This window comes from Sinohyriopsis cumingii, chromosome 5, assembly GCF_028554795.1.
Source record: "Sinohyriopsis cumingii isolate HCF-2022 chromosome 5, ASM2855479v2, whole genome shotgun sequence".
NCBI classification, from domain to species: domain Eukaryota; kingdom Metazoa; phylum Mollusca; class Bivalvia; order Unionida; family Unionidae; genus Sinohyriopsis; species Sinohyriopsis cumingii.
The window spans coordinates 4,969,824-4,983,341 of record NC_142965.1 but is presented as its reverse complement, the minus strand read 5'-3'; the positions used below and the strand labels follow the sequence as shown (position 1 = coordinate 4,983,341).

General features: G+C 35.7%; 1 protein-coding gene across 1 annotated transcript; it reads right to left on the bottom strand.

The window, feature by feature from the left end:
• Positions 1 to 478: 478 nt before the first annotated feature.
• LOC149798562 (thialysine N-epsilon-acetyltransferase-like) lies at positions 479 to 12,592 on the bottom strand. The gene is made up of 5 exons (XM_089957376.1): positions 12,448 to 12,592; positions 8,558 to 8,609; positions 7,816 to 7,878; positions 5,662 to 5,822; positions 479 to 4,561 (listed from the first exon to the last, which is right to left on the bottom strand). Exons 1-5 carry the CDS (start codon positions 12,511 to 12,513, stop codon positions 4,394 to 4,396), a joined length of 510 nt encoding a protein of 169 aa, XP_089813502.1. The 5' UTR covers positions 12,514 to 12,592; the 3' UTR covers positions 479 to 4,393.
• Between the last annotated feature and the right edge of the window lie 926 nt (positions 12,593 to 13,518).

Below are 13,518 nucleotides of genomic sequence, written 5' to 3'. Positions count from 1 at the left end.
CAGCATAATCCTATGACGTGTACACCTGTACTCGTGGGGTCCGTAGAGACGAGGTCTATGAAGCGAAGGTCAGGGTCGAAGCCGTTGAACACCTCGACTTCGCCCATAGACAATTTGTTACCTGGCGAGTTAAGGAGACTTCAAGAGGAAGATTTTTCCCTTAACAGGATACGCGTGTACGCAACGGAGGGGTCCGTGTGGAACTTGCCAGACGATGAGGTAGAGTTCGCGCTGTATCGATACGTCCGGAAAGAATCCGATAGGTATCACCAAGTGATTGTAACTGAATTTAAGACAGAAGTTCTTAGGCTAACACATGAGAGTCTACTTGATAGCCACATGAGAGTCTACTTGGTAGCCACATGGGCGTGGCAAAGACGAGAGATAGTTTAGTGAGGGTATTCTACTGGCCAGGGGTGTATGGGGGATGTAAGGAGGTTTTGTCTGTCGTGTGACAAGTGTCAGCGGGTGGCACCTAAGACCTCACATCACCCAGTGCCAATAGGAACCACCCCTATGATTCATGAACCTTTCACGAGGGTGGTGATGGACTTGATAGGTCCGACAAAGCCTGCGTCAGAAAGTGGTAATCGTTATTTGTTAACGATTGTTGATTACGTTACCCGACGCCAGGAGACCATTGCGTTGAAACACATTGATTCAGTTACAGTAGTTGAGGCTTTATTAGGAGTCTGGTCCAGAGTTCCTGAAGAGATACTAACTGACCAAGAGACGCAGTTTGTTAGCCAGGTGATGGAAGAAGTGTGAATCGGTTACTTTCCATTAGGCACCTGACTACTATCCCGTATCACCCACAGTGCAATGGTCTAGTAGAGCGTTTCAATGGGACATTGAAGCAAACTCTTGTTAAATCCTTTTTCAAGAGAAATCATTCTCAACAGTGTTTCAAAACGTTTATTTTTCCGTTGGCCAGTTTGTAATTTAACTTTCTTTCGTTCATATGTTAATAGTTCATTTTTTTATGAGAGCAGCTGATCGAACGGTATGTCAAGGTTTCCTCTGTTCTCCACCCACTGTCGAATTATGGCATTATCATCCACTGCCTTTAAAATGTCACCATTTTTTAAAATTACCATTTCAATTTATCCAATCTGAATCTGAACATATATAATGATATATACAAGAACGGTTTTATCTTCCAAATGTTCCCTATATTCTGATAAACTATATTCCATGTTCTTTCCTCCAAGCATTCTTTGATTTTAATAAAACATTTCACAATACCAAAATTTCCCTAACTGTTAATTAATTAGTTACTTACTTTGACAAAGTCTAACAACTGACTATATGTATGTTCTGGTAAGCCCAACACCTCATTCCTACTAAATGAAAGACTTGTTGAATCAAACACTAAATAAATCCACATGGTAAAGACCAAGAAATTTGCTCCGCCCATGATGGCCTACTCCTATTTCGATAATCTGACATCATTCCTTCTCCATATGAACTTCAACATAAATTCTTCGAATCGCTCTATTTTCAGGATCTGCTTCTCCATTTCTTGACCTTTTTCACTTTTTATTATTCAGCTCGTCTAAATTAAAATTCTCTTTGTGGCTTTATTATCGGCCGTGATTAGATGTTACTAAAATTCTTTAAATACTGGTTTACATCCACATCCAATATTTTTTTTTCCGTCACCTGGCAGCGGCAAGAATTTTGAAATCATCCTGCAAAACATTCCACTCATTGAGCTCTACTATAACTCCATGGTGTAAAATAGAAAATACAGAATTATTTTAAGTATGTAACACTTTAAAGATGATCTAGGATATGTTTTCCGAAAAGGGAGTTAAATTATGCCTTCTTGTCATCAACAATAGCGGAGATGTGGTTTTCTCATCTTAAATTCGACTAGACAAATTTCCACGTTGAAAATTAAAGTTCGATTTGGAACTTGTCTTAACGTGATCTGGTGTATGCTAGTAGTTGTTATCCTTATTTCTCATGTTCGGCTTTTCATTAAGCTTCTATTCCCCATCATCAATAACATTCAAGGAAACACAATTTGGGGACAAAAGTCTATGTTCTGCCAGGGATTCATCGACTGGATTTCAATGAGGAAGCGTTACCCCGCTGGAAAAACATTCTGTATAACAATTTGCCCTGTATAGCAAAATTCCAGCCTTTTCCAATGAATACTTGTCGGGTGTGAATCGTTTAGGCCAGTTTATAAACCTAACATGAATATCTTCACAAAATATCATATCACCTAGTACAAATTGGCAATGTTTTATTCTTTGCATGGAAACATCTGCAGAACCAACTTCCAGATCAATATCTTTTTAACTTTCCCTCTAAAAATGGTTTTAACAGCTGCACACTTAAGTTCAGACTACAAACTCTCTCAAATATGTCTAGTGTTCGATTTACAGATTTACTCCACTTCCGAATTACAATGTCAACATTAGTTTTCGATCTCTTTACAATAAACGAATAAGTCGCATTATGACTATGTTAAATTTTTTTCTTTCAGTCGATCAATGAAAATCTGCCGCACTATGACCAATATTTTCTTAACTAGAATAAAGAAGATCAGGTCGAGACTGAGCCATGTATTCTAATGGTTATATTTGTATTTAACTATGGCATCAAAAGGCTAATCAATACAAGCCACACCCCGCCGAACATGACGGGGTGTGGCTTGTATCGATTAATCTAACGGCTAAACCTAGTTGACATTTAGATGATAATAAATAACATGTACAAATACCTTACTTTTGACAATAAGTCTGGATGATCAGAATCTTTAAAGAAAGTTAACCAATCCAACGATCAGTCATTAAGGCGAGACAAATCCTTAAAGGGTTGTATATTCTTTGCATGACTCAACATAAAATGCTCCTCATCTGCCAAAGCATGGGTGTGCTCACTGATCCGTCGCGATGTTCACTTTTTAGACTTGTACTCATTTCTGACAGAGGTAATCTGTGTTATGTGATGTGGTGTGATTTGGATTTTTAACGTAGCTTTAACAGTTTTGCAGTCATATCGCTACGATGTCTGCAATGTGGCAGTTTATAGTGATGTCTAGCACTGGGGCATCATGCCGCAGACATGTAGCATTATGTCCCACCCAGTCACATTATCCTGACACCAGGCCGACCAGTCCTAACACTAACCTCTTAATGCTGAGCGCCAAGCGAGGCAGCTGTTAGTACCATTTTTTGTAAGTCTTTGGTTTGACTCGGTCGGGAATCGAACCCACGACCTCCCGCATCCGAGGCGGACGCTCTAACAACTAGGCCACCGGAGCAGTCAGAGTTAATCTAACTTAAAGATAAAAAATACATAAAGACCCTATTTTGATGGCAATTAATCTTCGTTTAAATCTGTCTGTAATTAATTCAATTATGAATAGTCAGAAATTCAACTAATAAGCCGACATCTGATAATGACTTGGATATTTTAACTGATGTAGCATTGTCACAGAAGTTATAGGTTTTCTTGGTTTGAGTTTCGTTTATCCCCACCCACATCTCCTCGTGGCTCATTGTTTAACTAGTTAAATCATGTAAGTTTCATTTGCTACAAGTATTTGCTGTTATTTATTGCATTCTTCAATTTCAGGCAAATACCACTACTACTATTACCTCCGCCTCCCAACAATTTCGTAGTTGTTTTGATCCATTTAAATAGTACGAAAATGGCAAGGTGCTAGGGACGTTGCATATGAAGACTGTAAAGTGCATGAAGATGACACTGATAACAAAAAACAATTAGTCTGTGAAATAACTAAGGATCTTTTTCTTAATTTACCTGATTAGTGAAATAAACTTAAGAAAGCCTTGAAGCAGAAATTATTAATATAACAAAAAATGAAGTTATTAACCGCTTTAACATTTATAAAATACAATATGATTTAATGAAGAAATATTTATGTTTGAAGATACATGATATGTCTAGGGCATTGGTGAACAAGGTACGGATATTACTGAGCAACAAATATGGGAATATTTTGGCTAGAGGCACAATGAAAAAGTGGATCCGCCGCAAAACTGACAAAACGAAATAGGCGGATAAGGCTAAAATAGCATTCAAATGTTCTATATCGAAATTATCGGTTTAGAATGGGTTATCAGGCTGAACTTGTGTGCAGCATCAATACTAAATATTCTGCTGAAAACTCCAAAGTTAGCCTGCAGCAAAAATTTTTTTTACAAATCTTTATTCTAAAGACAGAGAAATCATTAGGGCAAAACATTCATACACGTTCATCATATTTTTCTCATCTTTTGATAATTATTTTTAAAACCGATCAACTTTTACTGTGAAAGATACCTACAACCTTCAAGTTGGAGCTCCAGATGGCAACAGAACAATTTGCACCTTAGACATATTTTTGTAAGTATTTTTCGCATGGTCATATTTTTCAAGCGCTAGCGAATACTTCCAGTTCCCGTCTACGCATCCGGAAGATGTGCCATTTCTCGGCCAGAGTTAGATCGACTGCTCCACGGTTCTTGTACAGTTCAATCGCAGATTGATTCCAGTTTAATACTGCCCACTGCATTCTCTGGCAATCTGTTTCAACAGCTATCTGGAATTAACAGAATTCAACATTGTTCTGAAATACATTCTTCGTTTTTGGTTCACCAAAATGATTTAACGTCCATTTACGTCGTAGTGTATGTTTGTTGAGAGAGAGAGAGAGAGAGAGAGAGAGAGAGAGAGAGAGAGAGAGCATGTTACTAGTTTGTCTTACAAGTACACATTGTTACGAATCTATGGTCTTAAACTATGTAAGAGATAAAAGAGAAAACCAATAAGTTTTGTAAAATTCAAAAAAATAAATATTACCCTAGACTTCAAAGTGAAAATTTAAAATAACTTATCAGTATTGTGAATTAAATTCCAAAGAGTCCTAAAAGTTCTATCACAAGTCCAGATGTGCGAAGTTCCAATTGAATTCCAAATAAATTCTAATTTTGAATATGGCGATGTGTCTGTAGTTTCGAATTTGCCAATCTTTTGGATTATGGAAATGTACTAACATTCTGTTAATGCATCATAACAATATTATCCAAAATATTCTTTATTCACTATAATTTCAAATTAATATTTCTGTCCAAGAATATTATTGATTATTAATTCCATTTAATAATAATCTAAATAAACAAGTCCACCCAAATTAAAAACTGAACACAAGAATAATAACGATTCTGCTTCAGATGATTAGGAAATAATGAGTAATTGTTCATGTAAGCTAGACAAGATAAGAAGGTAAGACACACTATTTATACAACGCCAAGATGTAGCTCAGTCTCATCTAGAAAACATTCAAGTTTGTCAACACGTTTAGGAATTTCTGAGTAGAAAAGTGAAACCCTAGGCTCAGATTCAAACAAACATGTTGACCTCCATTGATAATGACCTGAATATTTAATCTATATCTTAGATAAATATTATTATGCATTATGTTATTTATAAAAATCAATGTTACTGTTCATGCCCACTTTGAACTTGATTTTTGGACAAGGTCGAGTTCAAATACAGATATACATAATATTTAGTCATTAAGAAAATCCAACAAATAATACAAATCAAATATAAACAACAACTTCTTATACAGTCGATTGTTATTGTGGCAGGACCATACATGAATATCTTGAGATACAGAGACTTAGAACAATCCCTTACCTTCGCGATATCTTTCCAGATCCTAGTACCGATTCCTTTTCCGCGCCATGACGGAGTGACATACAAGTCTTCCAAGTATAACATTCGTCCCTCAAACGTAGAGTAGGTGAAAAAATATAGTCCGTAGGCAACAAGTTTTCCTCTCTCACTGTTACCGGCACCTGGTGTCACAAAGCAAGATTAATTCTAACATTACAAAAACAACTGAATAGTACATTAGACAGGATTTTTCCAGCTGAAACTGCCTTTTTCAAGCGGATGAAAACGGGATAAATATGCAACTCTATTTAAGACCTGACTATTGTTATGGTGCAGGAAGAAATAGTGTTGGCATTTATTGGTTTAACTGCTGAAGGAGCTGAAAAGATGATTAAGTTAGAAATGTCTCGCTGCGTTAAGACCTACTTCAAAAGTTTAATTGGTCTAACTTTCCAGTAAAGAAACTCATTGCAACGTAATTGATACAGTATTATATTAAACGTGTATAAATGTATATGCATTAAATACAGCTTGTATAAGATGTATGAATCAGATATAAATTTAATTCATTTCCTGGATCGGTCAGAGATTCTAAATGTTTTCAAAGGGTGTGTGGGTTTTATCATTAAACGTTGTAGTGACAAATTATAATGTCTTATCAACAATGACTGATACGTGATTGGTCAGATTTTAGCTGTGGTGGACAGGTGGAGGAATGGCGGTAGGGTCAAGTGTCACTTTAGAAAAACATACGATATTTTGTTCAGCTTTATTTAAGTGCTTAACGCAAGTTTAAAATGCAAACAAAATTATCATTTGTAATGAACATGCCGGTGACATTATCGTTCAGAACAATAAAGCTCAATAGCGACAACAGACTGGCTACCATTCAATTTATCTCTCTTGTTCAAGATTGGGAAGTTGTAGGTAGGTATCGGCTGCTCCTTTCAGTAGGTAGAGAGTGTAGAAAATGGATGTCAGAGAAAGTTTTCAAAGTAGAAAGAAAGCGTGTTATTAACACCGCGCTTATTGAAACCACAGGGATACTGTGTTACAGTCCGTCCCGTTAGTACGTACTATCGTCTTGTACGTAACTACTTTCGCTCCAACGTGTTTATTCTTCTTGAACTGTTCCTTCATCGTAAAAAGACAGTCACAGATAGCATGCGTTAGTCGATCGTTCAACAACAGTGGATCGTCCCGACAGTTTTAAAATTTTTATCACGCATCTGGGAGCGGAACTTACGAGTGAGGGTAGTGTGGGGTAGATGTGATTTAAAAATAATTCAAATAACTTCTGAATTGTATTAAATCTTGTCTGAGAATTATCATGTAAAATCAATTACAGGTGTCTACATATATCAGACGTGGTCACCTGGGTAATGTCCCGGGATATTTCTCTAAGCCAAGGAAAATGGCCTCTGGTTTATAACATATCAACTACTGACATTTCCACCCTAAAAAAAAAAAAAAAAAAAAAAAAAAAAAAAAAAAAAAAAAAAAAAAAAAAATTTTATATAGACACACCGGTCATGAAAATACAGAGTTACACGTGCAAGTGACTTTGGTCCAAGAGTACATACTTACCATACAGGACATTAACTTGGAAACTACTGACATATCTGCCCTATTAGTAGATATGATAATACAAAGTTAGATATAAAACTGGCATTGTCTCAGGAGTTCAACCATTCAAACTTTATCGCCAAGGGATTTAGCTCACGGGCTATAATTTGGCAAATGTCGAGATCCCCACCCATATAACCACACGAATCCCCACCCATATAACCACACGAATTCCCACCCATATAACCACACGAATCCCCACCCATATAACCACACGAATACTTAATGAGCAATAAAATACAAACTACACACACCCATAGACACATACCCTTGTGGCAGTATTTACTGTCCGAGACCTGCTTAATAGACTCAAACTTTGGATTGCAGGTTAAAACGTATAAGCGCCAGCACAAAAACAGCAGCAGCAGCAGCAACAACAACAGCAACAATAACAACAGCAATAATAATAATAATAATAATAATAACATCCGGTGTGATTGAAACATCAATATGAAGTTTAATTAAAACACAGATATTGAGACATGTATGTAAGTAAAATACCTACCTGATCCATAGATTCAATCGGTTATGGTATGAAATACTCAGTACCTGTTACTTCTGCAGTTTTACAGCGGAAAAACGGCTTATCACCGAACCCATCTCTCCTCAACACTGAAAGAGCACATACATGCGAAATTTAAATTTAGGATTAAAGTGGATCCTAAACATAATTTTTCAAAATTGTACCTTATTTTCTTTAACTGATACAAATCACACACACACACACACACACACACACACACACACTATTGATTTTTCAGCGTTTTTGACATTTTTTTTTCGCAAAAAATTGAAGAGTCAATTAAGAAAGTTCTTCCTCTGAGGACAATTTAGCATGTATCAAGGTTCATGTGTTGCAATGAATTACGCTAAGACATATAGCCACAACTGCCCTTAAATGTCTCATATTGACTGGAAGAATCTGACCATTGTTAGCAGCTGACCTTAATACATGTAGATTAGCACTGATGTATGAGTATTGATTGTGCCTATCCTTTATATATCTATCTATCTATCTATATCTATATATATATATATATATATATATATATATATATATATATATATATATATATATATATATATATATATATATGGTTGATATATCCTGGTGACCACTGTACCAAGTTCGTAATTACCATTCTACGTTTTATGTTAATATCATGGACATGTAGGAAACAAATTGCTGCAATGATAAAAATAATAAGAACGAAAACATTTCCAGGTAAATTTTGACAACGTTTATAGTTATGTTACTGTCTGTGTGGAAGAGAGCTTCATAAATTCTTACCGTCTCCATTAATCTTCACCTGGTCGGAGAGTTTTTCAAACTCGGCCAATTCCTGAAATTCGTAACTTTCAGTTATAAGTTTGTCCTTTGAAGTTAGTTCATTCCTATAGTACATATTTACAATGGTACAGTATTTATCATACTTTTAACTGAAGAATGGGCAGAATATGAAACATATATAAGGAAACATTTAGCATGCTCCATTGTAAACACTGACTTAAGCTCAAAGCAATATGACGATGACCAAATGCAATTATCAGGAAAACATGCTTCAAGACACGTGCATTAACAGGTACACCCGAAAGCCCTCTTCTGCTGTCCTCAATTCATAGAGACACTGCCAGGACAAATAATTCTCCTCTCAAAAAATAATCAGATATGGGTCAGGCTTTGAATACAAGTGAAAGAGCCTGGAAGGAGGAATCGGTTGCATGGTGTCGGTCGAGCCACGTGGAACCTCCGATGAATAACGAGCGGGAAGGAGTGGTCTTATCTGGGCACAATGGCCGAGTACCATGAAATCGTACACGTTTATTTATCAGCATGCAACATTCGAAGAATATCAAGTGATACAGAATTACAACAAAGTAATCATAGCCTAAAAAGTAAGTTACATAGACTCAGTTCTATTTACGTTCTTTAACACTGATCGAGATGGAAAATTCAAACTTGCAAGGGCAATACTTTATTATAAATAAATGCAAATGCAGACACTAATATATATATATTCAGCTGACAATTAGATAATCTGGTTTTGGAAAATATGATTTGATACAAATCCAGATAAAGGCATACATTTAACGAAATAACTAAACACCCCACTTCCCACCTAATAAACTCATAAGAAATAGCTAAAGGAAAGCAAACTTTGATCTAAGAATGTGATCCATGCCAATCAGGTTAAAGCATGAAATAAATTATTTTCAGCCGATATGAAATAAGATCGATTTGAGTTTTAGACATTTTGGATGTAACATTCTAACGACAGAAATCATAAAGCCAGAAATAATAAGGGACGTAACTCCAGCTACATATCGAGGACTACATACACTTAATTATATCCCGTTTCGTTAAATAGGACACATACTGACAAAGTGTCCAGATCAAAACCGAAACGTATAATTTAAGACCAAATTTCATCAGTTGTAAAATTTGCTTCTTCATAATATGAAAATTTTTGTAAGGAATGTTTTATGTGGATTTGAGGAATGTTTTATGTGGATTTGAGGATAGTTTTATGTGGATTTGAGGAATGTTTTATGTGGATTTGAGGATGTGGATTTGAGGAATGTTTTATGTGGATTTGAGGATGTGGATTTGAGGAATGTTTTATGTGGATTTGAGGAATGTTTTATGTGGATTTGGCTAAAAATAGGATAACATTTAGACTGATGAAAACAACTTAATATTGACTTTTCCATCCTCTCAGCGTTTAGTCCCTTTCACAACGGCAATAAAACTGGATCAAGCTACTAGAAATTCCACGAGGCCATGATAAGGCTCAAGGAAACAAAACAGATATGTCGCAGTCAGGAATTCCAGTGACATGGCTGAAATCTATATATAGATTCGTCTGTTACAGCAGAACACATCCTTGTCAAGTGCGTCGACTTCCACTCTTGCGACAATGAAGATTTGTTTTTCATAAAAGATTAAAAAAAAAAAATGTAAGCCCAGTGAAGAACCCTTATAATCATGTACTACCAGAGAATATACTGAATTTTTTGAGAACGATGCTTATATGACAATTTTTGACTATATATTCTTTGTTTTGTATTGAATTTTAATTATTTGTTTAATCGTAGTAGTTCATGTTTACTTTTTTTTAATTATTTCATTTATTTGTATTATACTTTCTGCGCAGTTGTTCATATATTTATACATTTACAACTTTACAGTTGTTGCTCCTGTGTTTAACGCCATTTTTCAGCACATGATCGTCTTTACATGGCGGCCTGGCGCAAGAAGAAACAGGAAAACTACAAGGAAGTGCTATCAACCTATGGGACTAGCATACCCACTATGGTCGAGCCCGAGACAGCGCTGAGAGGGCAGTAACCTGTAAAGGTGAGCGCTTTTGATGGCACGATATAGTCATTAGTGTGCTGAGATGCCGAAATACACTAATACATGACACATATAGTTTGTTTTAGAAATAAATCAAATCCGAAAATTTATTCACAATATCAACATTGTTTTATTTTTTAGAAGGGGGGGGGGGGCATATTTATATACACCCTGGTAACATGTAGCTTATACAAATTGCTCGAGGTGTTGACTCATAACATATTTGTAACACATGTAATAGGGACCAAACAGTCTTGAAGAAATAATATCCATAATATTAGTTTTGGGTAAAAATGGACTACAAACATGAAACAGTAAATGGGCACTTATTGAACAAAACCATATAAAAGCAAGTGTTAGTTCTACGTGAAACTCAATGCGTAATGTATGTCCACAGGTGCAAACAATATATATATTGTCCCTGGTTAACAAAGTGCCTATTCAAATCTAGTGGTGTACATTGGTGGTATGACTGCTGTGGTAGTATTTACGGTAGGAAACCGGTAAATTACACAATGGAATCAGTAAGAAGGGGCTCGGCAGATACCGTTTATGTCGCCATGGTGGCAAATGTGATGCAGCTGTACTGGCGAAATGTGCCTGGAAACCATAGTTTTACTGGCTTAAGATGGCGTAGTTAAAATAGTTCCCAGAGTTAAGGGATAGTTATATAGTTTCTACAGCTTGAATTGCTGGCAGTACGGAAACCTAACAAAGAGAAACCATGCAGATGTGCGGCTGATATATATTTGGCAGGTTGTGAGATCTGTGGTCTTGCATTGATTAGAGTGAAATTTATGTATAGAATGTACACGTAGGGCTTTCTAATTTACAACTGTGTTGTATGGAAATCTTTGGAAATTTGGGGTAAACTTATGACTTCTAGCGGGAATCGCGCCAGGGTTTAACACCACTCGTTCAAATAAAGACCCCTGGTTTGTAACAGTATCTTCTGCTTTTTGATGATTATAGGCGATGTACCGATATAGGCGATTGTACGTGTCCTTACAATGCTAAACTTGGAATTTTATTCCATGGCAGCCAATATGGACCACAATTGACAACACGTTCCTTATGATTATACGTATCATACATAAATAGGAGAACAAGAACAGTTGAACTTTTTTAAAATTAGTAATATATCAATAATAATAATAATAATAATAATAATAATAGATTCTTTATAGCTTTATATTTGTTGGCCCACGTTGCATTTAAAATTCATATAAGTTAAATAATAATTTTTTTAATTTGTAATGATGGTATTCATTGATTTCAACTTTAATTTGTGTGTTCAACATTATTATTGGATCCTTTCGTTTTTTTTTGGAAATATTCAGCCAGTGCAAGTATGGACATTCTTTCTTATAGGTAAGTTGCAATTTATGTTGTTGTTGTTTATTTTGTATAATAAGTGCATGTTATCATACTGAAGTTGGGCAAATGCCGCGATAATATAGAGTTATTCCGCGACTGTATGTTAATCTGGGTCAGCCACCATATACTGATTTTTTTCTTTTTTGCAATTAAGTGCTTCGAATACTTAGATTTTTGTTAGGAATCGATAGAGGGAAAATTTTAGAAACTTTACAAATTGTAACCATGCGGTAAAACGGTTTTAATATGTATCGATAACAGCATTACGTACCATGATAATACAGCCTTCCAGGCTATATATACGCAACTACTAGTAAATTCTCAATGAAATGGTTTGACTGGGTAATAATTAAGTGGAGCCTAATTTCATCTTCGCACAGGTCATATAGCCGTAAAAAATATATTTGTATGGTGTACAATAGTATAACAGTGCATTATTAGGTTACCTGCACAAGTCCCATTATCTGGTCACAGTCATCATTTGTAGCATCCCGTATTGTTACTAAATCCATAACTACCTTGATATATCGATTTAAAATTACCGACTGAAGCAATTTCAAGCTTCTATTTTTATATACGGTGTTTACTTGAATTTCGACCCACATATTTAGAATTCGATCATCACGCGGTAGATATGCGTTTTTCATGACCTACTCTAGATATTTTAAAGAACCCATGTCAACAATTCAATTCACTGTACGTACACATGAAGTAGCACTTGTTTATTTAATGATTTATTGGTTTATTGTGGGAAGCGTTTACTCAATTTGAGTTAATTTTGTTGATGCGACAGCAGAAATTCGATGTTCACTGATTCCTTATAGGTAAGATGACTCGTTCACCAAAATTATGTTCTACTTGTCATTATGACGTGCTTTGACAACATTTAGTAGATTATAATAATAATAGTGTTTATTTATAATACAGGCCAAAATATGTTTTAGTACGTAACAAAAGAGCATCGCCTCTGTTGGAGGTGTTGTACATGAAAGTAATTATTGCTGCATTTTTTTTTAAATTGTGTGAATACATACATACATACATACATACATACATACATACATACATATAACACAGTAATCACACAATTAATTTAAAGAGAAGAGATGTTAGCGCATAGAGAAATTGTAACAGATATGAGAATGGTAAGGACATAAAATACAACTGCCTACATAACTACCCCCGACACGATGGATGGATGAACGGACGGACGGACGGATGGATGGATATATAGATTACAAGCACATGCATACATGAAGACGAACACAAATTTGTGCTTGGTTGGTATGATTACTTGTACCATAGCATCGTCACCAGATTAGGAAATGGTTCCGACCATTTTTCGAAAGCTACAGTCTCCACTAGTAGGAAGAAAGGCGATATGTTCGTCCCCAATTTGAGAAGTAATGTTCCTGAGTACAAAGGGACTTCATTGGGGGGGGGGAGGGTGGTTTGTCCTCTCCCGGAATTTGCATGTGCTGGAAAATTGCTGTAGCCTATATACGAAAATTAACAAG